The 26,888-nt window shown below is 35.0% G+C and overlaps 1 protein-coding gene across 1 annotated transcript; it reads left to right on the forward strand.

Annotated features, from left to right (window-relative positions):
* The first annotated feature begins 2,110 nt into the window (after nt 1-2,110).
* On the forward strand, nt 2,111-26,843 carry LOC128994761 (vacuolar protein sorting-associated protein 35-like). The gene is made up of 15 exons (XM_054419523.1): nt 2,111-2,238; nt 6,672-6,875; nt 7,889-8,012; nt 9,967-10,168; nt 11,901-12,095; nt 12,650-12,733; nt 13,224-13,439; nt 14,386-14,534; nt 14,773-14,980; nt 22,192-22,304; nt 23,134-23,299; nt 24,242-24,421; nt 24,619-24,852; nt 25,054-25,197; nt 25,570-26,843. Exons 2-15 carry the CDS (start codon nt 6,680-6,682, stop codon nt 25,747-25,749), a joined length of 2,391 nt encoding a protein of 796 aa, XP_054275498.1. The 5' UTR covers nt 2,111-2,238; nt 6,672-6,679; the 3' UTR covers nt 25,750-26,843.
* Nucleotides 26,844-26,888: the final 45 nt, after the last annotated feature.

Genomic DNA, 26,888 nt, shown 5'->3' on the forward strand with positions numbered 1-26,888 from the left:
AGGTGGCAAGGTAAGATCTAGACCCGGGACCGATTTACTTTTTCATTTTGATGTCCCCAGAGGCCAAAAACACCACTCGTTCAAATTTTTATATATATATATAGGCTATATATTTATTTATATATGTATATATACGTCCGTGAACTGCAATTAATTTTTGTCATTTTGATGAAATTTGGTTTAAAGGTGTAAAGCGCGATAAACTTGAATGAGTTCGCGAACCAGCATGATCAGACCATGGGAACGGGGCTTTATGGGGGGTTTTATGGGGTAAAAATGGTTTTTTCTCACTTTTGACCCTCAAAACACAAAATTTCCCAATTTCTCTTTAGACCTTTTTAAAGAGCTTAAAAAACAAATAATTTAGTATATAAAAGTATTTTTGTTCTGTTATTGGTAACGGAGAAAATTTAAAAAATTGTAAATTTAAAATTCCCAAGTTATTCTTATGGAGAATATTGTAAAATGTAGTTTGCTTGTTTATGGATACCGTATATTTTGATCAAACTTGGCAAATTTATTTATTTTATACTAAGCTATCAGTATTTTACTACAAAAACAACACTTTATTAGTTTCCTTGTTGCAGCAAACCTAGGTACTCGTTAAACTGCGTAATGTTATTTAAATATATTTAATTGAAAATTAATTCAGACAAATGGAAATTCGCTTAGTCGGCAGGTTTTGCTGCCGCGGGGGTATTTTTAATACAAGTGGCTGTGCCTCTTATCATTGGGAAAAGTCACAAACATTTGATAAAAACCTGCTCTTAGAATAAAATTGTTAAATAAATCATAAATAATTTTAATTGGCCATTAAATACAAACTGTACAATAGGCTAAGTGATATCAAGCATTACAATTCAACATGCACAAATCAAACATCAAATAATAAAAAAGCAACATGCAAGCAAACAAAATAAAATCAAGAGTTCAAAGCAAACAGCATCTGCAAAGCAAAGCAGCAAACCATACATCTTACCACCAAGCTATACATTACTTGTTTCTTTAATCATGCTAGAGAGATCTGCTTCATAAAACTCATCCAAGCTATATAGAAGGTTTGGCCATGATTTTATGGTTTTTACCAACTTAGTTCTACCATAGATTAAACATACTAAGGGAGTATGTTTAATCTATGGTTCTACCATAGATAAAACATACTCCCTTTGTGTTGGTTAGTCTATGGTTCTACACAGGTTTTTTTTACAGATGTTGGTAGGTGATTGAAAAATTTCATACCTGAAACAGCTGAAACAGGATAACAATTCAAGACCAAACTTAACCTAGATCTGTTCATGTGAATTTCTATTCCTTGTATTATACATATGAATGTCGCTGTTTGTCAGAAATACACTCTCATTATCTTTGATTGCTACTAGCATATATAAAACATACTCCATCATACTCCCTTAGTAGATTTCATCTCATCCTTATGGAACAGCTGAAGACAATTTTATTGTTAGTTCTGTACGGTTTATGTAGAGGTCGTGTTTTGTTTACAATTTGTTTCCCGTTATTACAGCCATTTAAAACCTCGTTTGGCCAAATAATAAGATCTAATCATAAAAAATAACTCGTCCCCTAGTTATATAACCAAACAGTAAAGCACAAATCAAGAAATTAACCCTAAAATAATAGAAACAAAGTTTCGTCGACACTAGCGCCCATGTGTCACGTACATGAACTAGACACGAAAAACGTGCTTCAAAATTTACAATGGGATGAGTCTACTTGTCTACTTGTGTTGGTTAGTCTATGCTACTAGGCACTGAAAAATGTAAATATTAACAATGTCATTGCACCACACAGTTTGAACAATAATTTGCAATCATCGATCTCTATTATTACTACAGCGAGATCGATGTTTGCAATGGGCTCGGTGTTGGGCATTACATACAATTCTCACTGCTATTTTCTGCAACAGAAGAACATAAAACCCAATGTATCTCCAAAACTTGTTGGAGATATATAATCAAAGCTTTATTTATAAAGCATGGTGCTCCGAGAACCTCTATGGATCTAGAATAGAAGCATAGAAACTCGAAGCTTAGCTGTCAAAGCTGTTGCTGTCATACCACCATTCACCAGAAAAAAAATCTACACTCAACAGTCAGCGAGAAATGTCTATTTGTCCTGTTTAGTTTATGGCATTTTTGTGGTTACCAAATAGATTTTGCTCATAATCATTGTAACAGTGCATAATTTTACCATCCTAGCTTATTTTAAAACCTAAAGAAGGTGGGCCTTTTATTTACTTACTTATTCTTAAATTAAATTCATAGTAGATTATTTTCTTGTTGAAAAAACTAAACAACCCCTTGGGAAGGGCACTTGATCCTAGTATATCGTATTTGGATATTAGGTTGGGACCTGATTAATTTTGTTTCTTTACTAGTTTTTTTGGTAGGCCTATTTATATAGTTGGTTAAGATATCTTTTAAAGTATGATTTTACCACTAAGTTAACTTAGGCTATGTAAAATATTGTAGGCTAGCCCTGTACATCAAATAGGGTTCTGCCATATTTTTGCCTAAGAAAACTGAGACCAACACATCCCATTGAAGGGGTGAAAGGAACAGGACTAGGAGTCTTATCACATATAACTTAAGCTACTTGAATTAAAATAATTTTTGTTAAATCAAAATTGGCTTAAGTTTAGCACTCAAGTTATAACAACAAGGTGACTAGAGCACTTAGCGCTAGCCTGTTATGAAATTTAGCAAGTGACTTATTCATTCTATTAAGGTTATCTTGAAAAACATCCGAGGCAAGTTTACTGTTTCTGGAAACAGAGTCAACTAGAAATGGAAGTGAATGTATAAAAAACATTACCGTAGCCTAAGTTACAAGTTAGGCCTATTCTACATTAACTCTCCTTTTAACTGCAGCCTGTTAAATCAGTTCTATTACTGGGTACAGTTCCGCAGAGAACCTGCTAGGTATATATTATTTGATTAAATCTAGATTTTGATTTGGATCGATATTAAAATGGCATTAAGTTAAATTAAATTTTACCATAGGCCTATGACATAAATTTAAACAACAACAACATTAACTTAATAAAGTTGTTTGTTTATTTTATTGGTACTTTGATATTATCCGGAGGCCGGCTGAACTTTACTTTAGGTCCTACACTCATTCGAATGAAAATATCGATCGACATATGGATTATTTCATTCGATATATCGTTTTGTTAGTTAGGTTAGGTTAACCTTACCTAACTAACCAAACGATATATCGAATGAAATAATCCATATGTCGATCGATATTTTCATTCGAATGAGTGTAGGACCTTAAGTAAAGTGCAGCCCGGAGGCCACCCCTATACAGCGCGCTGCGGCGGTTAAATTAGTTTGGGTTATCATAAATATGTTAGTAGGACTTTCCTCGTTTCGTTATGAATCGAACGATACCAGATGAGTCATACTTCCGCACGCCAAATCCCCTCCAAGTAAGCCAAGGTCAGGTCATCACCTGTTACTGCCTGTATCTGAGGTATTCGGTGGGGGAAAGTAAAACTCATCTGGTATCGTTATATTCATAACGAAACGAGGAAAGTTCTATTAACATTTATGATAACTTAACCTAACATATAACATAACTTAGGCCTAAACCCAATACATACCCCATACAGAAAAACTTAAAAATTATTTGTTTTTTAAGCTCTTTAAAAAGGTCTAGAGAGAAATTGGGTTATTTTGTGTGTAGAGGGTCAAAAATTAGAAAACCCATTTTTTACCCCATAAAATCCCCGTAAAACCCCGTTCCCATGGTCCGATCATGCTGGTTCGCAAACTCATTCAAGTTTATCCCACCTTACACCTTTAGCCTAAACCAAATTTGATCAAAATCGGACAAAAATTACTGAACTTGACTGACTTAAGTTATATATATCTAATATATAAAATTCTCGTGTCACAGTGTTTGTCTGCAAACTCCTCCGGAACGACTTCACCGATCGTTATGAAATTTGGTGTGTAAATTCTGTAGGTATGCGAATCGGACGTAAACTATTTCCCGTTTCGAAATTCTTAAAAGGGCTCCGCCCCAGTGGCTCTGGAGTTTCCCATGTTAACCTTATGAGAAATGGAATTAATGAATCTTAACAGCTGTTTCAATTAAACAAGTTGGTTCTGTTCTATGATGTTCAATAGCATTAAAGTTACAAGGATTACCAACAGGGTGCAGCACTATTATTTCTTTTACATTAATTTATGACAACAGCTAATTTGCAACCAAAATGTGAGTGAGCGTAGCGAACGAACTTCAAACTGGAGGCGAGTGAGCGTAGCGAACGAGCTAACCTGAAGGCAAGTGAGCGCAGCGAACGAGCTCCAACCTAAAGGTGAGTGAGCGTAGCGAACGAGCTCCAACCCAAAGGTGAGTGAGCGTAGCGAACGAACTTCAACCAGGACGTGATTGAGCGATGCGAACGAGATCATCTTGAAAATTAAACGTAACGGTACTTTCTTTCCATCGGTCTGTCTTAGGGGAAACCTATAACTTAGGCGATACGAAGTTCGCCGGGTCAGCTAGTATACATATATAAAAATTTGAATGAATGGTGTTTTTGGCCTCTGGGGACATCAAAATTAAAAAGCAAATCGGTCCCGGGCCTAGGTCTTATCGTGCCACCTACGGTAATAACTACTTCCCTATAGGGAAATTCGCTAAAAAACTACTATTGTAGATCTTGTTGAATATACCCAATGTTTATAAAATTGTCTAAATTGATAGGGTAAATATAAAAAAATAAGCTAAATCTGAAACGGGTTTCCTCATTTGTTGTTATGAATAATTTTATCCGAGTCATTGTCATTTCTAAGGTGTTACAACTCTTAGGCATAATATCATTACTTTTGAACTTTGACCTATATCTTAAAAATCTATTGCAAATATATCGCATCCATCTATTTATCCTCAGGATTGGTCTGGCAACCTTAGCATTAAATAACCAAAAATATAATCTTCTGACTCACTGTCTCTGCCAAGTTTCTCATAAGATTTTTCCATCAGAACATTTACATCCGTGAACCGGTCACTTTTAATCATAGTTTTAACAGGATGTGATCGGCTAGAAATAATAGCTGAGGATTTTTTTCTAAACTTAACTCTATTACTCTCGGTTTCAAATGATAATGCTTTAAATCTGTTTACGTAATAAGTTTTAGAGCACTTTTTTTTATCTGGCCAAATCATTTGGTCAGGCCTTCGGTTGAATCAAGAATCAAGAATCAAGAATTTTTATTTCCATAAAATGTGGTTACATTGCTGGAAAACGTCAGTCAAATATTGTTGGCTGGGTGAATAAAAGATCTGTAGCCTATAATGTACTTAATAAGTAACAATTTTTTTGTTTTGTACTCTTAAAATAATAGTCATATATTTGTATAATTTATAACATCGAGTTTAATAATATTAATTTTTCCATTAAATTTAAACAATGATTACAGTTTCTATATTGACGTGATAGTTTGTAGGCCTAATATTAGCTGAAAGACTCAAACATTGTTGTTTGTGTAAACGGCAATAAACAAATCAATCTGTTAACAGGCCTAAAGAGTCATTGTTGGCATTTAACATAACATGTTATTTGATTTTATTTTATTTTAATACATTTTCAATTTATAGCAACTAACTTGTATACATTTGATTAGAGTTAAATTATTGTAAATTACATCCTCGATATTATCTTCAATGGAGATTCAGCATTTGAATGTTAGGTGACCTCCAAACCTCTGGTATCTTATCAGTACCCCTTCAGTTGAGATCTCAGCATAGTCATGTCACAGTTCATTTACTATTTAAACGTACGAAATGATGACTCCACTGATGGTAATGTAATAAAAAACAATTATCGTTTGAAGTTTATAATATGGTGTAGCTAATTGTGTTTCAGAGACGAAGTATTTTTAATTTTAATTTTTGCCACCTTAAGTTGTGTTTATTTTCTTTAATACCGATTTTAATTTTATACTTATCTAGCTGTTACCCTTAATAAATAACCATAAAATCTCATTGGTTAGCCAATAGCCATGTTTGTACACAGTTAAATTTTCACTGGGATAATATAATCCAATTATATTTAGTCAACTTAATTTTTACTCCTCTATCAAATCCTAAATCCTAGATAGCGATAGAGGTATCAGCAATTGAAAATGTTAATAACTCTGATTATCTGATAACGTTAAGATAACCTATATTGAGAGGTGATCCTGGTAAACAAAATATTTTTGTATTATTTAATCTTGTTTTAAGTCTTGAAAGATGCAACACACACATAAATTCAATAGCATATTAAGAGGTAAATAATTGTACCCATGTTAAGTATCATGGGTTTTGTTAATCCTTTAACAATTTTGTATTAAAAAAAGCTTTGATAAATAGCTACAAATACATTCATTAGTAGTTTTACTAGGCCTAGTCCAATATAATATGACTATAGTGTAATATCGGGAATTGGAATTCTGTAGGCTCTTAATCAGTGTTGAGTACATAAAATAAAAATTCCTTTTGGTTGAGTAAAAAGGGCTTTTGTGTTCACTGTTTGTTGTGGTAGCTTTAGAGTACTTTTTCCACCCCGGTTCACACCACATTGAGAAGCGAGAGTAAAGCTGGTTCAAAACGAAAACAACGTTATGCCACTGTTGTATTTTCATGTTTGTTTACAGTGGGAGCGATGACGCCGCAACTGTCGCCCGTCGAGGAGCAAGACAAGTTACTGGAGGAGGCCCTGGCCGTAGTGAAGGTCCAGGCATTCCAGATGAAGAGATGTCTGGACAAGAGCAAACTGATGGACGGGCTCAAACACGCCTCCACCATGCTGGGCGAACTACGCACCTCTCTGCTGTCTCCCAAGAGCTACTACGAGCTTTGTATCCTTTGGTGGCAAATGTCTAAACTATAGATGGTAGTCATCCCTTTCTGAGTAGTTTTCTGAGGAGTTTTTTGAGTAGCCTTGAATAAGAACAATTGTAAAGTCTCGTTCACGCGTCACAGAGGCTAGGCTGGATAACCTTTTTAGTCAAAATTCATGTTTTTGGCCACTGGACTATATTGTTAAGACAATAGGTTTTACATACCTCCGTCAAAGCTTAGTTCAATGATTAATATTTGCAACTCATCAAAAACACTATTAACACGTTGGGTGCTGATGACGGGAATTCCCGCAATTGCTTAACATTGAAATAAATGCAACTTTTATGTTCAAACATGTCGACCGCACGAATAGTGTTAAAGCAAAGACAACACAAACAACCCAAAAATCATTAAAATGATACGAATAACTTACACAGACATTAAGATAACGCACACAATAATACTGATTTAGTCCGGCACAATGCGGGGCTGGTAGCAGACTCGGAAACGTTACTGAGTGTGTTAACTGTTAACTGTTAATTTGAGGGGTGGCAGTTAGTACATTTTTGTTCCCAGGGTTGTTACCAGAGTACTAGCAACTAGGCCTATATGCCATTTCTGTTATATATTGGCAGCTATTTTAAAATTAAAATTATTAAGTGCTCTTCCAGTATGATGGTATTGTTTATGGTCTCTGTGCTTTTTGGTTTGTTGTTTACTGAGCCAATAAAATACAAGTGAACTTGTTTGTTTGAAACTGGACTACCGGTATATATACAAGTTTCAGTATATTTATTAGATAATTAATTTATCTGTTATTTATGTTAAGAGCTTTTATTTTCAAAATAGTACAAAGTATAATTGCTGCTGACAAAACCTCACACAAAATAGCAGAAACTAGCTAGTCAGACATCAATATTGCTGTCCTTTTTTTACAGAAGGACATAATGACATAATGGGCTCTGAAAACCCGTTTAAGCTATATATAGTGAACTTATTTTACCTATTTTTCACCTTATTCAATGTTTAGACATGGCAATCACTGATGAACTGAGGCATCTGGAACTGTACCTCCTGGACGAGTTCCAGAAAGGACGGAAAGTCGCAGATCTGTACGAACTAGTTCAGTACGCTGGCAACATTGTCCCTAGGCTGTGAGTTTACTTTGCTTTCAAACTTTAACGTTGAGGAAAAACTGATAAAGTAATAATAATTTTGTTTTATATTATCCATATATTTTATATTATAGTTTACCATATTGGTCCATTTAAAAGTTGTAGTCTCGACACCATAAGGGCAGTGCAAGTAGTTAACCAATATTTAATGAAGGGTCCTTACACAAATTGCTTACTTTTATATAGTTCAAACCTTGTTAGCGAGACACATAATCCAATACCCTTTTCCACTTCAAAGATTAAGTACAGCTGACTCCCTCTTACCTGGACACCTTTTAACCGGACATCAGATTTAACCGGACAATTTTGATCAGCACATTAGTTTAACCGGACTAGATCGGTAGGAAGCAGGCAGTACTGAAACGACTGTTCTCTTGGGAAAGATTTGAGAGACAACCACAGAAGGATTCAGTGAGTTATAGTTAACATTAGAAATCGAACAGGCTGCGTGGAACAATTAACCAAACCTTGAGCCTTAAGAGCTTAGAATAAGAAAAAAAAAGATTTGAGACCAGTGATCACGTGTCTAAATACAATGCTCTCCTAAATATAAGTCGAATAACACAGCAAACAGTCCGTTTTAACGAGTTTTTGGGGACATTCCTTTAACCGGAAAACCCGTTATCCGGACTGGTCTTGGTCCCGAGGAGTCCGGATAAGAGGGAGTCTACTGTACGTTTGTTTAAGACAATTATTAGGTGAATAAAACTAATAATTTACAATAAATTAAATTTGTTGGTTGTAGATCTATGCTATAAAAAAGTGATTTGCCTATGTAGGTTACAATAATTACTAAAAGTAGTGTAGGCCATTTCAAACCCATTTTCAAAAACTGTTTCGTCTCTTGCTAACATCTGACTGTGGTTAAACATTCAATTGAAGTATCAGCTGTTATTAAATTACAACTCACATATAAAATCTTTATATAGAAGGTTGGGCTGCATAACTGGATCTTTGATAAAAGACTTTAGAAATGAAATGAAAGTGATGGGGAGTGAATCCCTAAAAGAAATAGTTATTTGTGTAACTAGTGGTGAAAGTGGCACTTTGCTGCACACGAGAGCAATGTTTACGCACGAGCCGCAGGCGAGTGCGGAATGATCTCGAGTGCAGCAAAGGCCTTTTTCACTCGTGTTACACATTATATTTTTCCTACAGTCACTATAAAACATAAATAATTAGTTTTTCAAACACTATACAACACGTTTTTAGGTTCAGCTAGCCAATTACACAAATGGTGCCCTGGAGAAAGTAGTACCCGTGGTCCGTATCACTCCGCTATTTTTCCTCGGCAAGAAATGTGCTCCGTCTTTTGAGAATATAGTTCCGTATGTTTTTGTAATTTGAAGTGGTTTCCGCGCCTAAAAAAAATGCTTTAAAGGTATTTTCTTGTTTATTAAGACCGTAGGAATGTTTTAAAAACGTTTAAAAGAAAAGTCCAGAAAGTTCAGAAATACCAAAACTATAAACACGAAATGACAGGTTAAATCGTAGTTATAATAGTCAATCAGCTGTTCATAGTATTATTATCTTTAAGTGTTGCCAACCTATTTCCAAGCGTACACGGATTACGTGCATAATAAAACCACGCTGTTTTGTGTTGTTTGGTTGGAATCCTGATGTGCGGCAAAGTATAAACCGTGCGGCAAAGTATAAACCGTGCGGCAAAGTATAAATATGCAGCAATTAGCAGCTTTCTGTACTATAAACAGTACAGGGAAGCCAACTTTGTCGGGTGACTGTAGGAAAATGACCTTTTTAATTACCATTCGCAGGTGCACTAGACCGTAAGCATTAAAATGACACATAAATCGTAAAATCTAGTTAAGTAGGAAGGACAGAAAAGGGATGTTTTAGAGAAAACTCTGATTGTATTTGAGTATGTACATAGATAATTTCATTTCATTACATGTACGTATTTTTCTGATTTCAGCTACCTGTTGATTACTGTTGGCCTGGTTTATATCAAGACCAACACCAGTCTAAAGCGAGATCTGCTGAAAGACTTGGTGGAGATGTGTCGAGGCGTGCAGCATCCGTTGCGAGGACTGTTTCTGCGTAACTACTTATTGCAGTGCACGCGCAACGTTCTGCCTGACAACCCTGACACGACGGGGGACGACGCCGAGGGAACCGTGAGTCAGATTTGATACATAATTGTTACCTTCCTACCAATTATACTCAAACATTTTTAGCTTGGAACAGAACATTCAGAAATTATTATAAACATCCTCAGTAACCCCTTGAAATAATAAGAGACCTTATTCTTTGACCAGCAACATTCTGAGAATAGTCACAAAATAACACAAGAGAAATATTCTTGAATTATTTTGAAATTTTCTGGAAATATTCTGAGAACAAAACATGGAATTTTCCCAGAATGTTGGACAAGTACCTAGGACGTAGAATATTCCATCTAGTTTTCTAGGCTTAAAGCGGAATATCCCCAATATTTCAGGTAACCTTCGAAGAATATTGTCTTTGTTTTATGAGTTATTTTACCTTTAATTAACTACGTGTCAACGTAGATTACTGACATTGACTTTAGAATACTGAAGTAAACACTCCATCTGAGTAGACCAGCTCCAGCCAATCTTATACAGTAGACTCCATACTATTAAAACAAACAAAAATATAACAATAACAATCCATTGGTTGTAATTGGTGAAGTAAACAATGGCAACTCTATAGCCTCCCTGTGCCATGATGGACCTCCTCACGCTAAATATCACTGGCCGTCACTGTATAATAACTTGCTTGGTATATTTTTTATTCTTATTGTTTGGCAATTGTGTTTAATCTACTCGTGGATAATCGGGAGTCTACTGTAGTTGAATTTAAGCCCGTAGATATTAGTGAGGTTTTACAAATTTCTCTGAATATTTCAGATTTTACTAATGAGTAACTCTATTTGACTGTTTATAACAAAATTCAAAATATTTCCAATGTTTCTGAAGCCATTCAATTTTTCTAACATTTATTTATTGATCTGGTTAGAAACAAAATTATCTTGTGAATACTTTATTTCTTATGTCTGCAACATTGTGTTAGCTGTTATGTCAAATGAGCCATCGATGACATCAGACTTAAGATCATTTTTCTGAAATGCACATCAGCAAAACATAACTTAGTTCATACACAAGTCTGAGACATTATTAGTATGAACAGACTACTGTATGATTAGTCATATAAATATGTATTTTTATTTATACGTTTGGTGAGTGCAAAACCGTGTGTTAATTGCCTTAAGCTCGTAAAATGATGGGACAGTGTTGTTATTGTATTGGTGGACATGACGAGGTAATTTTGGTTTAATTTAACGTCAATACAATTAGTACTAGGCCTAGTTGAAAGTGAAACATCATTAGTTTAATTTATCGGATTCCATGCAAACGCTTAAGTGGTTTGTTGCAAAGTAAGTTGAATTTAACTAGATCATAATATTTTGTCTACAGCAGTACTAGTGCTCAAGCCTGCATTCTTTTGTTATGGTAGAAAACCTTTAACCTTGTCAATATTAAAATTTTTAGTAGTTTGTTCTTTAGAGTACGGTACACGTCATACTTCAAAATAATTTTTCCATTTTGATTAAATTTTTTTGAAAGTGTAAGACCCACAATCTTGGTGTGATACGGACTGGAAGCCGAGTTTGAGAAATGCTTGGTTATTGGGTAGAAGGGGAAAAATTAAAACGGACACATAATCAGTAACACTCTTCTTATCAGTTAATTTTATCTTTAAAATGAGTTAGATGATAAATTTTGACTGCCATGTAACTATGTGCTGAGTTTGCCGGACTTACTTTATTTAAAATCACATTTCCTATTTTGATAAATATATGTACTTCTTGGCAAGTTCTTGCTACAGGTTAGGGACTCCATCGACTTTGTGCTGATGAACTTTGCGGAGATGAACAAACTGTGGGTTCGGATGCAGCATCAAGGTCATTCACGGGACAAAGAGAGACGGGAGCGAGAGAGAGAGGAACTGAGGATACTTGTGGGTACGAACCTAGTGAGGCTCTCGCAACTCGAGTCCATCAACCTGGACAAGTACCGCAAGGTAATTAATTTTACGTTAAGTGTCATGAAAAGGTATAATTGTCATTAGTCAGACAGTTGAGGTATATTTACCCGGACCTCACAAAATAAAATAAATGCCATCTTGGATACAAAGAACTGGCAGAGTAATAAGGAATCTGCCGTGTTGTTGAGGCTCTTTTACTCTGCTGTGCACCACAGGTCGCTAGTTTGCGTGGGGTATAAAAGCTCCTATTTCTGCTATATATTCGGTGAACATTTCTGCAGATTGTAGCTGCGTCACCGTGAATCCAGCCCGCCGCATAGTATGAAAGCTCTCATTCTTAAAACACTTACCAAGCCACAAGACACAGCAGCATGGTATAGCGTTATGGAGCTTAGAGAAATTGAAGGTTGTTATGTTTTTATTAATTACTGATTCTTCAATCTTTTGAGCTTAAAATGGTTGATTTTTAGTTTTGGTGCAGTCAAACAATTTATTTTTGTACTACTTTTAAAATGTCTAATGATATTTTGTATTAGATATTGTATTTATATTATGTAGGAACGTTGTATTTACTGGCACTAATGTTTCAGATGGTGTTACCTGGTATCTTGGAACAAGTGGTCAGCTGTAGAGATGCCATTGCTCAAGAATACCTCATGGAGTGTATAATACAGGTAAGTCAAGAAATTCATTATTTTAACACACTGTGATGGACCCAGCTGTCCTTGATCAAACAGCTGGTCTTAGTCAGTAACAAAGCTACATGTATCTCACTCCATTCTACACTCATCCTTGCATTCATATTCAGCTTGTAATACAAATCTTAGTAATCACTGTCTGACTGAATTGCGTAGAACCTATAAAAGTACTTTGTAAGAAGTTAAGTTGTTTGATAACACTACTAAATTTGTATCAATAACAAGTATATTATTTAATGCTTTATGCAAATTGTTTTGGTCATACTCATGATTAAAAATGAAGTTAACCTTGGTAACAAAATTTATGAGTTATTGTTTCTTAGAACCCAACATGTAGGAGGAGGTTTCTTTAGCTATGTTACCCAATTTATCAACTAGGCAATCTGAGCCTATTAAGAACCTTGCAGTTTTAGTTCTGAATCTTCCTTTTGTCATGAATTTATGACTTCATTTTGTTGTCACACAGGTATTTCCTGACGAGTTCCACCTGGCCACACTGAACGCATTCCTCAAGTCGTGTGCTGAGCTACAGGCCGGAGTGAATGTCAAGAACGTTGTCATCTCGCTGATCGATCGGCTCGCCACGTTCTCTCAACGTTCCGAGGTGCTCACTCCTGACATGGAGCAGGAGATATCAAAACTCTTTGATATCTTCTCGGATCAAGTCGCATCCATCATTGAGGTAAGGGACGATTTGATAAGACCTAGGTGGGTCATACTGATACCTTATACATTGTGTTGTGTCATACATGTGAGTTTTGTTTGTCTATTTATTTATGTATGACGTCTTTTAAATTACCTACCAAACTATTTCACGGGCAACCTGGCACTCTTGCAACAAAGAGACGTAGTGTCACATTGATCTCTTAAGCTGTGTGTAGTTGGTTTTGGAGAAAAATGTCACAAACAATAGAGGTCAAAAACATGATGTATGTACCAAAGTGTGAATTGCCTAGAATTACATCTTGCTCTTAGTTATTGTAATTTCAAAACTAAACCTTTTCAGTAGGCAATTAGATGGTTGAATACTTAAGCTTGTAATGAAGAGTTTTTGATATCTTTCAAACAGCACTAGTGTAGTCTTGCTCAGATATAATAAAATAGCCTTCCTGCGCGAATCCCAGGTCTACCTGTATAACACAGTTCTGCTATTGTTGTAGTCTGGTGTGGACATGCCACCAGAAGACATAGCCTCTCTGCAGGTCTCCCTGTATAACACAGTTCTGTTGTTGTTGTAGTCTCGTGTGAACATGCCACCAGAAGACATAGCCTCTCTGCAGGTCTCCCTGTATAACACAGTTCTGTTGTTGTTGTAGTCTCGTGTGGACATGCCACCAGAAGACATAGCCTCTCTGCAGGTCTCCCTGTATAACACAGTTCTGTTGTTGTTGTAGTCTCGTGTGGACATGCCACCAGAAGACATAGCCTCTCTGCAGGTCTCCCTGTATAACACAGTTCTGTTGTTGTTGTAGTCTCGTGTGGACATGCCACCAGAAGACATAGCCTCTCTGCAGGTCTCCCTGTATAACACAGTTCTGTTGTTGTTGTAGTCTCGTGTGGACATGCCACCAGAAGACATAGCCTCTCTGCAGGTCTCCCTGTATAACACAGTTCTGTTGTTGTTGTAGTCTCGTGTGGACATGCCACCAGAAGACATAGCCTCTCTGCAGGTCTCCCTGGTCAACCTGGCACTCAAGTGTTACCCTGATAGACTAGACTATGTGGACAAAGTGCTGCAGTCTACTGTGACTGTTCTGCAGCGACTGGGACTGACCACGTGAGTATCCTCCTACAGTGTTCATATTCATTTTATGTATTGATTAAGTAAAGTATAATTTTTACTGATTTTGTGTTAAATATTCAAACAGAAAAAAAACAAAAAAATTTAATTATTTTAAATAAGGCCTCTACATCAACTTTAGTTATTATGTGCATCTATGATATAACACTAGACAAAATAAATTGCATAGTTTAAACCGGAGTATTACACTCCACTACATTACTCTCTGTTACAGTGTGGTGTACTCCAGTGGTGTTGGCAAGGAGATGATGCACTTGCTCCGTCTACCAGTCGACCAGTACAACAACGTGTTGACAGTGTTGCAATTGGAGCACTACACTCCGTTGTTGCAATGTTTCGACTACCACGGCCGCAAGACATTGTCCGTTTACCTCATCAACAACGCACTTAACAGTGACACCTATATCAACACACCAGAGCAGGTAGCCTAATATTCTGGCATTGGTCTAAAGGCCAAACAGTTTTATAAATTTTATTTAAAAGATTGGCAGTGTCTTAAGAGACACATTTCCTTTTATGCTAAAAAAATAGTGGTATTAGCACTAGTTTTGCAATAACATGCTTTTTTTGGGGAATGTTGCTGAAAGTCAACAGTCCCGGAAGATCAAATAATTTATACCTGTGCCGCTAGGTCAAAAACTACAATGTTTGCAGTGTCTGTAGATCAAAAGTTCCAGTAAGTCAAATAGTACAGCCCGAGCTAAAAACGTAGTCTATGTTAAAGCAATTGACTTATTGGGAATTTGACCTAATGCAACAGCAGTTTTAATATAACGAAATAAGGTAAAATACAAGTTCAGTTTCGCTGAGTCAACAGTGCCGGAAGATCAAAAGCAATAAAACAAAACGTCGATTCGATTCAGTGTAAAGTAGACCTCCTGCAACGCTTACTACACCAACAAAACTCGCTTTTAGTTACTTCGTGTTTTGTCATAATTAGAATAGAGCTAAAATTATCATATTTGGTACATAGCTTATCTATTAATGCTTCTTGCCAACTGTTTGGTCAACACTGTAAATAGGTATAGTTTATGTAATGAAAAGCCTTTCGTCAAAATTTGTGGCATAAAATACACGCAAGGACGATCTGAAAATTTCTGGTTATTATATACGTTTGTAAAAGGAGATCCATTTAATTGTAGAACTATTTTATGAGTTATAATGTAGTCTACATATAAACTGTGTAAATGTATTACGCCTCGGAAGGGTTGAAACCTGTCCAAACTATCATATATATTATTAAAACGTAAATGGGATTTTTTCACGATTCTGAATCAACCAGACGATGGATTTTCATTAGTTTTGTGTTGAAAGAAAGATAATTTTGAGAACTAGGGAATGTCAAAGCCATAATTATAATTAAGGGTCCCAGTTTTTTAGAAATTAAGTTTTATTTTTAAAAAGTCTAGCAGCCGACGCTAACCTTCTAAGCCAGCTTTTAGTACAATATAATTTGCTTAACATAACAGCTGTAAACATTCAGCATCTGTGACACAAATTCAGCATTTGGAAACAAATTTAAAGATATAATTAGAGTTGACTTATTTATACTATGTGTAATGCTGACCATTGATACATTCAATTCTTAGGTATGAGGATGGCAGATTAATTAAATATGCATAGTAAAATAAAAGGATGTTCAAATTATTTTTTAAAGGAATCTTTGTAATCATCGATTTGTTTTAGTCCCATATAATTTGTTTTAACTAACAGCTGGTTGAATTAAGGTAAATGCACCAGTAGCTGACAGTGCTCCAGAAGCTGACAGTTTGAGTTTCTTAACATTATAATGTGGTCTCTTAAAAATATTTACACATGATTGCATTGTTAGAAGAACATATGTTTATCCTTGATCTGTTTACAAAAAAATCAGTGAAATTTAGCCCATACTCGCGGAATGGTGGTGGTTTGAAAGCGACCCTGTCTGTACACATCACATTTAGTCGATTCCCTTAATGAAATTGTTAAGAAAGTAAGTTTGGTTTTTTGTCATTTCGCTAAATTTCTTAAATAGTATTAATGATTAGGCTCATTATTTTTATCAATTATACCTTTGTTGACAATTTCATGAAAAATTGGGGGGTTAGGGGTTTTGGATTTAAAATTATATCAATGTCAGGCTTTGGTACACAAAAGCCATACAAGTTCCACTAGCTGACAGGGGATATTTGCTACTTGCACAATATTAAATTGGTTTTACCCATCGACATTTGCATGTTATTTATAATTTATGTGATCTCACATTTTTATAAAATGATTTTACTTTTTTAATTTATAAGCCAAATTATCTTAAAAAATGTATATTTTTTTAAATATATATAAAATATATGTATAAAAATTTATACAATAACAAAAAAATATATAGGTATATATTTTTTAATGTAAATATTTTTTATTTTAAAATATGTAAAATAAATTTTTTTAATAACGTTTTACATTATTTTATAATTTAATTATTAAGTTAGATTGTATTCGTCTTATAAATTATAATACCCTTAGGTTTAGCAGCTAGTACATTTATAGTGCCAGTGTCAGCTACTGGGACAATTGACAGTCAGCTACTGGTACAAGCACTTTTTTCACTGTCAGCCACTGGAACACGTACAAAGGTTGAATTAAGTTTAAAAATTTTATAAAATATATTTAAAAACCCCTTTTTGTATGACAAATTTGAAAACTACACTAAATTTAGAATCACATGAAATCCGTAATATCTCTTTAGTTCCTATTTATTCAAAACCACGGATTATTAAGTGCGTATAGTTTCTTATACTGTCAGCTACTGGTGCGTTTACCTTATAACTATTAGGTTTTTGGAGAATTTCCCATATAGGGAATAAGCTATTACCGTAGTACTTATGGTAACACCTGGACCCGGGACCGATTTCATTTTTCGTTTTGAGCTCCCTAGAGGCCAAAAACATCATCCGTTCAAATTCATATATACAGGGTGATCAACTCAAGGAGGCCACCATTGGGAAATCGGAAACGGTAAGAATTAGAGAAAACATTAAATGGGGAACATTCCTTTATTTTTTGTGTCAGTTAAAAATATGATTTTAGTTTTTTTATCATGTTTTCGGATAGAATATGCAATTTCAAAACTTTTTTAGCCTTGACCCTTTTCGATTAACCCACTCGTTTAGGAGTACAGCCTATGGGAAAATGACTTCCGGTGTACATTTTACATCATGTAGCTCCTAAACGAGTAAGTTTAGAGCAAAATTGCAAAAAGTAAATTAGTCTTAGAATTGCATCTACATTCCTTAAAGACTATAAAATAAAAAGTTTTCCACTTTTCAAGTTTGCTGCCATTTCTTAAATAATATAATTCATATTTTTTATGAATTTTATGGTCTTTTTTGAATGTGGATGCAATTGTAAGACTTTTTTACTCCTCGCATTTTTGCTATAAACTTACTTGTTTAGGAGCTACATGATGTAATATGTACACCGGAAGTCATTTTTCCATAGGCGGTAACTCCTAGACGAGTGGGTTTATCAAAACAATTTCAAGGATAAAAAAGTTTTTAAATTGCCTATTCTATCCGAAAACATGATAAAATATAGGGTTCGATAAGAAATTTCAAAATTGGCCGCCATTTTGGAAAATGGTGGCTGAATTTCAAAAAACTAAAATCATATTTTTAACTGCCACAAAAAATAAAGGAATGTCTTCCATTTTGAGTTTTCTCTAATTCTTACCGTTTCCGATATCCCAATGGTGGCCTCCTTGAGTTGATCACCCTGTATAGCCTATATTTATTTATTTATATATTTTTCAGGGGGGAACCCCAGGACCCCCCTCCTTTTTGGGGGGTATTCCATACCCCCCAGGCCCCCGGTGACCCCCCCAAAATATATGTCTAGGACCGCCCTTGTCTTCTTTACCTATAAAACACATGGGATACAGCCTTTCTTCACCGATCACGTAATGTGTGATTTTCTATAAAGTGTTGGAAAAATAAAAGGTAAAATAGATAGAATACAGGTGTACTGTATGTGGTTTACACACAAATATTCATCAAACTGTGTGATATTTTGTTATTGCAATGAACAATTTGGGAGTATCGTATTGTTTAAGTCGATGGAAAATCTTTGTTGATCTTGTTTTACAAGCAAACCAAAAATATACAGTAGTCACCACTCTATGCGACATATTCTAACCAGAAAATTGTAATCGTATGATTCTATAAGCATTGGTAGGATTGCAAAGTACTACACAAACATTATTTCAAGGGTAATAACAGTCACAATTTCCGCCGACTTTAAAAGAGTCAACTAAAATATTATACTAATGGACACACAACTAAATGGAACAACTAATGGAACAACTCACGATGTACATATAACAGTTCGATGTAAGCATTGAGTATACACGTCAGTGGATACGTGTATACCCAATGATATAAGCAACGGCGCAACGGTTCTTGCAATTTATTGCTTATTGTTTTTTAGAGTTTTTCGGACTTACTCACACTCGTATAAGGTTGTCCACGTTTGTCATTGATAATGTAGCCATGTAACATGGTTACACCCATTGTCACGAATATGTTTACAAGTTTTCCGTCTGTTTTTGAATAGCGATACATTTTTTCACATACTTAAGAACCATCTGATTTTGTGCATTACATGTTCGTCTCAATTTTATTTGCTTTAGTAGGCATTCTTTTGGTTGATGAGGACTTCAATCGGTCCTTTCAATGATTGCTCATGAAATATAGTACTTTGTCCATTAATTTTTATTGTTTGGTAAAATGGATTAAATTATCCAGCAAACCCAAATTGAAATAGTAAATATAGTATTTCAAACAAATCAGTAACATGTTAATAATGTAGCCTACATTATTTCCTTGAATTGCATAACAGCAATTAATTGGGCTGATCCTAATATAAATAAATCAATATGTTCTTCATAGGCATAACATGGGTTCATAACATGAGCCGCTGGGGCTGAGCCCAAGGGATTTAAAAATGTAAGGTTGGTCTGCAAATTTACGTGACACGCTCTCTCTAATGAGACATGAATGGTCAAAATCGCCTAAGAAATGCGGAGGAGTTCAACGGAAAAATTTCGTGTTGGCGTTATACATTATGGTTGAAAAGTTATTATCACTTTTTTATCCCTTAAGAGGGATGGACCACAAAGACTAAGACAAAGTTCTTATATAATTGTAATACTATTTTACTTGTTTTTGAAATGGCGACCATACAAATGTATGCATTTTAAGCCAAGTATGAATGGAGATGAGTGTGTGATGAGTGGAGCGATCTTGTTGTCCTGTTAGTGACTTAAGGCCGACGTAATCCTTAGACACAGCTGTTAATTAATAGTCCATACAGTCAATTAATAGCAGCAGAGGTCAAGTTTGGTAGGTATCAAATTAAAGGGTTTATACATAAAAATACATTGCCGCAAACCCAAACTCAAACGATGATGATGATAATAATGTTAATGATGTAGCTAAAACGTATCGTTTGAAATTTAACAGCTGAAAATAAGTGAAATAGAAAAGGTTTTGGTTAAATCCATCAAATTGTAATTGGACACTAGTAAGTACTAGTGCACTTTTTGCTACTTCCCCCCTTCGGTTTCATGTATTCCTCTCAATTAGTTCAAACCTAGGGGGATTAAACATTAATGTTAATTAATGTTAAATCCTCCTAGGTTCAAACCGTAAACACCCAGATCGAAACTCGCCTGTCGTTATTTTAACATCGCCTTATTTTTTTTACTATATTTTTCAAAAAAGAAAGATTATATTGATTTACTTTGAATTTTAAAAATGTTAACGTTTTATTTTATTAAAGATTTATGGTGATACGTAAATATTGTGGTGTAGTAAAGTATATTATATTGTAGTTAAGTGTTAAATGTAGAAATTTTAGGGTGAATCGAGATGAATCTTTTTTTATAACATGGGTCTCTCCTACCTTAACATACATACCAAGTTTCATAGACATCGGTTGAAAAAGTGTAAAGATAAATACGGTATGTAAAAAATACAAAATGGCGGATATCTGGTTAACGAAACGATTTTGGAAAAAATCTTGTCCTTCATTTTCTGTTTATTTTGACCCAAGGAATTACTAACTAGGTAAAGTATCTCTCCGCTTATTTTTAACACCCTGTTTATGATGTATTCTTATTAATATAAGTGAAAAATGTAAGCTGGTAATACAGAAAGATGTTTTATATATAATATGAATGTACTGGTAATCTGTATATTCATCTTTTTCTTGCCCTTAGAACTGTAAATTAAAAGTCCACTCGGCAGTCGCATCGTACGATGTAGTTCTTTCCATGCGTTGCGAAATGCTAAATTTGCCGTCCTCTTCAACCCAAGTTATCTATTGAACCACTTATTGTAAAAAATTTTAAAAAAATATATTTTACGCATCGCACTTTTAGCTACAACTTTGCCACAGACAAAACATCTCTAACCCAAAAACAAAAAAAAATCTCGCATGCTAACTTTTTCATGTTAGAAATCACGATTTAAAAATATTTCACCATACATATCAATTTTTATTAATTAGATTGGTAAATAATTAAAGTTCCAACAAAACTGTCATCGAGTAGGACTAACCAAGAAGCTCTGTGCCAATTTTCTAAATTTTAGCACAACTTTAAGTACACCAAAACACGAAATTATTGAAGTCATGCGTCGAGAGGACTATCGCTCTTTTTAACAGATTATACTTTTGACCTTCCGGCACTGTTGACTCAGCGAAACTGAACTTATATTTTATCTTATTTCGTTATATTAAAACTGCTGTTGCATTAGGTCAAATTCCCAATAAGTCAATTGCTTTAACATAGACTACGTTTTTAGCCCGGACTGTACTATTTGACTTACTGGGATTTTTGATCTACAGACACTGCAAACATTGTAGTTTTTGACCTAGCGGCACAGGTATAAATTATTTGACCTTCCGGGACTGTTGACTTTCTGCAACGCGTCCCTTTTTTTGTCCCAAACGAGCCGGTAAATGAGTATCCTCTGTATCTATCTTTGCAAGCTAATGTTTTGATTCTCCTATGAATACATTTTGCTTGGATAGCAAATACAATTTCTAGTTGGTAATCAGTATAGTGTTTCCTGTACAAAAACTGTATTTTTTTTAGAAAAGAGATTTCCTGTATCCCTAATGTTTTGTAGGCCCACAACAATTCCACCTATGATAAATACGAGGCGCATTCAATGCTAAAACCCACACTTTGGCAAGACTTATAATTAAATTACATTATGGGTGAGGTTGTAATAAACATATTATACTGTACATTTTTTAAATTGTCACGGTATTTCAGTCTTTGTACATGGTTTATTTACCTAAATTGAGCCATTGAATCCTATGGTCATTAATACTTTTTGAAATCCATTTATTGGGAATTTTTTTAGAAGTAGTTTTGCAGTTGAAATGTTCTTTTGTGAGTTGGTTTGTATTGTATGAAGATCTTACGTTCTGGATTCTTGGGTTATGTTGGTCATCATTACATAATAAATCATCCCGACCTTGTAGATGGAATCATGTCTGACTGAATTTAAAAAAATAGTTAAGCCTATCTTCTTACACTAAATCACAAGCAAAAGTAATGAAAAATAACTAAAATCCAAGATTTATTTTGTAGGTTGACACAGTGCTTACCATGATCAGCACTCTTGTGGAGGATCAGGCTGACCAACCGCCTATTGAGGAAGAAGATCCGGAGGACTTTGCTGATGAGCAAGGACTCCTGGGCAGGTAGGTTGGCATCACTGACAATGAACTAATAACAATAAGTTAGTTTATTAAAAAAAGTATCCTGTCTAAATTTAGAAGTTTTTTTCTTTGATCAGCTTTTGATGAGAAATGAATGACAAACCGTTAAGGTGGAAGCTGATGGGATGATTTAGTATTTATTGATTTGCATGTATGGTTATATATTTCACTTTTTTTATCCATGACTCCCTCTTGGACAAATTGCTAACCCTTTACCGAGCTAGTAAAAATTCAAACTTTGAAAATTAAAATTGGATAGCTAGTGTTCCAAAGTCACAAATTGTGTGTGTAAAATAAGTAAAGTACAGTACTATACAAAACGATAAAGGAATGTAGGAATAACATTTGCTTACACAGACTGGAGCGAGATAGAGCTTGGTAAAGAGGTTGTGACTCTTACAAAATTACGAACAAAGCGGTGTAAGTGCTCCAGTCTTACACAGGATCCAATCAAGAAGGATTCTACTGTATTTTGAACTTATGTTCCTCCATTAAATTTAGCCTTAAAGACGTCAAAAAAAAAAAAAAAATTAAAGCCTAGTTAACATTTTGTAGTTATTTAATTCAGTTCAAGTGGTAGAGGGTGGGGTTTTGGTCCTGGGTCGATTTCCTGCCAAACACCGATGACTGTGTGATTCTGCCACAACCCTCTTGGCCTAGAAGTATTTTGTAAAACGGTTCCAAGCTAGAGCCTTGCGTCCTAGAACATCAAGGATAGGATAAAATTCAATTTAAGTCACAAACAGTCAAATAGTTGATCCTGATTATCAATGCAGTTAATAAAACTTAATCTAAATGTCATGATTGACAGGTTTATCCACCACCTAAAGTCCGAAGTGCCAGACCAACAGTATCTCATCCTCAGTACAGCCAGGAAGCACCTAGGAAGTGGAGGTCGGCGCATCCGACATACGTTGCCACCTCTGGTGTTCCAGGCTTACCAACTGGCGTTCAAGTACAGTGCGATGAGCAACGAGGTAACATTTGTTTTGTCGTCAGAATTACTTAGTTACTTGATGATGAGTACTCATTGGTTATAAGGGGTATAGATTGTGACATTGGTTATAAGGGGTATAGATCTTGTCATTGGTTATAAGGGGTATAGATCTTGTCATTGGTTATAAGGGGTATAGATCGTGACATTGGTTATAAGGGGTAAAGATCAGTGTCATTGGTAATAAGGGGTATAGATCGTGTCATTGGTTATAAGGGGTATAGATCTTGTCATTGGTATTAAGGGGTATAGATTGTGACATTGGTTATAAGGGGTATAGATCTTGTCATTGGTTATAAGGGGTATAGATTGTGACATTGGTTATAAGGGGTATAGATCGTGTCATTGGTTATAAGGGGTATAGATCGTGTCATTGGTTATAAGGGGTATAGATCTTGTCATTGGTTATAAGAACTATGCCCCTTATAACCATGACACAATCTATGGATGGCATGTAAGGACAATAATGCAAGAAAGACAGCAATCATTCCTAACCACTCTTCTACTAACCTGAATATGTACGGTTAATTTAAAAATTAGCTCCTTAAAATTGAACTGTAAAAAAAAACAAGAGCTACGATAGTGAGAAAGGGTTCTTGTGCCATTAGTTAGCCCTTAGTTAGGATAAATAATGTTAGATGTTTTCACCAGAGCATGAAACAGGTAGTTGCAAAGATAATAAAAAATAGCAATAGCTTAAATTACTAAAATGTCACAAAATGTGCAATAGTGTGCAGAATCATGTTTTTAACTGGCGGCTGTTTTAAATTTTATTTGATTATCATAAAAGTGGAAATGAGTAGATAAAACCAACTGCTGTAGTTCTCGTTGGTGGGTCAATGTAAAATTTCAATGTAATAGGAATCTTAGAGAAATTCTGCTAGAAACCTTCATTGTTCTGCTGTAATCAAAGTTTACGTCGTAGGATGAGAACTGGCAGAAGAAGTGCACCAAGATATTCCAGTTCTGCCACCAGACGATCAGTGCGCTGTGCAAGGCAGAGTTGGCAGAACTTCCCCTGAGACTGTTCCTCCACGGAGCTCTAGCCATTGGACAGATCAAGTTTGAGAACCACGAGAGTTTGGCTTACGAGTTCCTCTCACAGGTAATTCACAAAATGTCCATAGATAACTTATAAAAACTAGTTACACCTCCCTGATATCTCCAACCTCATGGAAAAGTCCCCTATATTTGAGTTTGGTTCTAAATGTCCTGGAATCCGCAGAATTATATAATGCATTTATCTAATTTTTAGACAGTCCTTCTCCATAAACTAAACATTATGCCACGTTGCATCCACAGGCGTTCTCCCTGTACGAGGATGAGATCTCAGACAGCAAGAGCCAGCTGGCGGCCATCACACTGATTGTTGCATCGTTTGAGCGCATGACGTGCTTCGGTGAGGAGAACGCAGAGCCAGTCCGCACTCAGTGTGCGCTCGCTGCCAGCAAACTGCTCAAGAAGCCAGACCAGTGTCGCGGCGTTGCCACCTGCTGCCATCTGTTCTGGTCAGGGAAAACCAACTCCGGTGAAGAGGTTAGTGTTTAAATATCTCTGTTTCAAGTTTATTGTGAAAGCTTAGCAGCGTTTATTTTATATCAGACACAAAAGTAACAGAACAAATCTTCCACTTACAATCTATGCAAGTATAACTCAACCAAAACAACTCATTGCTACTCTTGTCCACTTTACTTATTTGTTAAGTACAACCTATTACTAATTGTATGATTTTTTCAGCTGCACGAAGGCAAGAGGGTTGTAGAATGTCTAAAAAAGGGAGTGCGAATCGCCAGCCAATGTATGGACATGTCAGTCCAGACTCAACTGTTTGTAGAGTTATTGAACCACTACTTGTACTTCTACGAGAAGGGCAATGATCAGGTATGTTGCTTATGAAGTTGTTAAAATCACACCTTTGCTCTCATATGATTTAAACAAACATTATAACAAAATTACTGCAAAGAATCAAAAAAATTGAATGTTAAATCCAGTTTTCCACTTCCAGATGCATGCACACTTACTTAATAGTTGAGGGGGGGGGGGGGAGCACAAAATCAGACACTTGTTTGTTTGGTGTATTTTGCTTGAAAATTGGTTGTAAATTGAGTGAATGGCCCAGGTTTTTTTTAACCTCTTCTAGTTAATAACATGCAGATCCACTTCAATGAAGTATCTCGAGTCCTATTTTTACAATCTAAAATACATTTTAGATATTCTTTGCGCAACAGCTTGTTCAAATAGTTTAATTTCCAGATAACTGTGGCAATGCTGAATCAAGTTGTCATCAAGATCAGGGAGGAACTGCCTAACCTCGAGTCTAACGAGGAGACAGAACAAATCAGTAAGCATTTCTCCAACACTATCGAGCATCTTCGTAACCGCATCGAGAGCCCGGAGTCAGAAGGAGTTAACTACGAGGGACTGGTGTTATAAATCATCACAAACTATAATAAATGTCTGAGGAAGTAGGTTTACGAACCGCGAGAGTTAAAAACTATTTTGTTCTTCAAGAACTTATTTAAATGTTTTAATATTTTATACGTATTTAAACTAAGTTATACTTATTGTTTATTGTGCTAAATGTATTAAACAGATCTGAGTATTGATTTTTAAATTATATATTTTTAATTGTATATACATAAGATCATTTTTGCATGGAAATTCGAGAAGCAATTAGGGTTGAACAGATTTTTATAGTAATCACCAGTAGTGAATTGGTTAATGGGACGGAGACGAGTAAACGTTCCTCCACTGGAAAACTAAGACTACACCACTGGTGATTACGGATTAATGTATGGAACCAGTTCTTTACTATTTATAGCTGTATATTTTATTTTCTTTAAATTATGTTTGTTCTCTTTTATTTCTGTTGAAGAACATTGCATGCGTCTATAACCCGAGGATTATAATGTTCTAATGGTAATGAAAGTCTGTAACTTTCTGTCTCATAATTTTAGTTGAACACATTTTCTATGAGATAATTGTGCTTTTAAAATTGTTATATTATACAGTATTTTATATCATATAGCAATTTATGTTTTATTGTTAAACACATATTAATTTGAATCATTGTTAACAAATGTTTGCAAAGACATTTCTCTTTCCCATAAGATTAAAATTTGAATTAGAAATTGCTGGACAATGCCTTGCTTGTTAGATATATGATATTTTAAAGTAATACATGATGCTTGTTGTTTTGTTATTTACCCGGAATCAATGGCCAATAAATCAGTAATGTCCAAGTAAGTACTATTACTTAAAAAGATCCGACTACTTTTAGAAGAAGTTTATAACATCTTATTCCTTAAACTAACCAAAACTAAAACGTGATCTATTTAAAAAAAAATTTTAAATAGGAATATGGAAAATCTGTGTTTTTTTAGGTAATTTACTTGTTATTTTCCTTAGAATTACAGAATGTGAGATTTTATGTATTAGGCCAACCGGTATTGCGTTAATCCTGTTATATCAATGTACAGATAGATTAATCTTTGTAAAAACTTATTGTATTGTAATAAAACTATATTACGTTATTGCATTTTTTTTTCTTATCAATGTACTTTATATTAATG

This window comes from Macrosteles quadrilineatus, unplaced genomic scaffold (genome assembly GCF_028750875.1).
Source record: "Macrosteles quadrilineatus isolate MER2022 unplaced genomic scaffold, UCM_ALF_1.0 Scaffold_5__1_contigs__length_97177068, whole genome shotgun sequence".
In the NCBI taxonomy this organism is placed as follows: Eukaryota; Metazoa; Arthropoda; class Insecta; order Hemiptera; family Cicadellidae; genus Macrosteles; species Macrosteles quadrilineatus.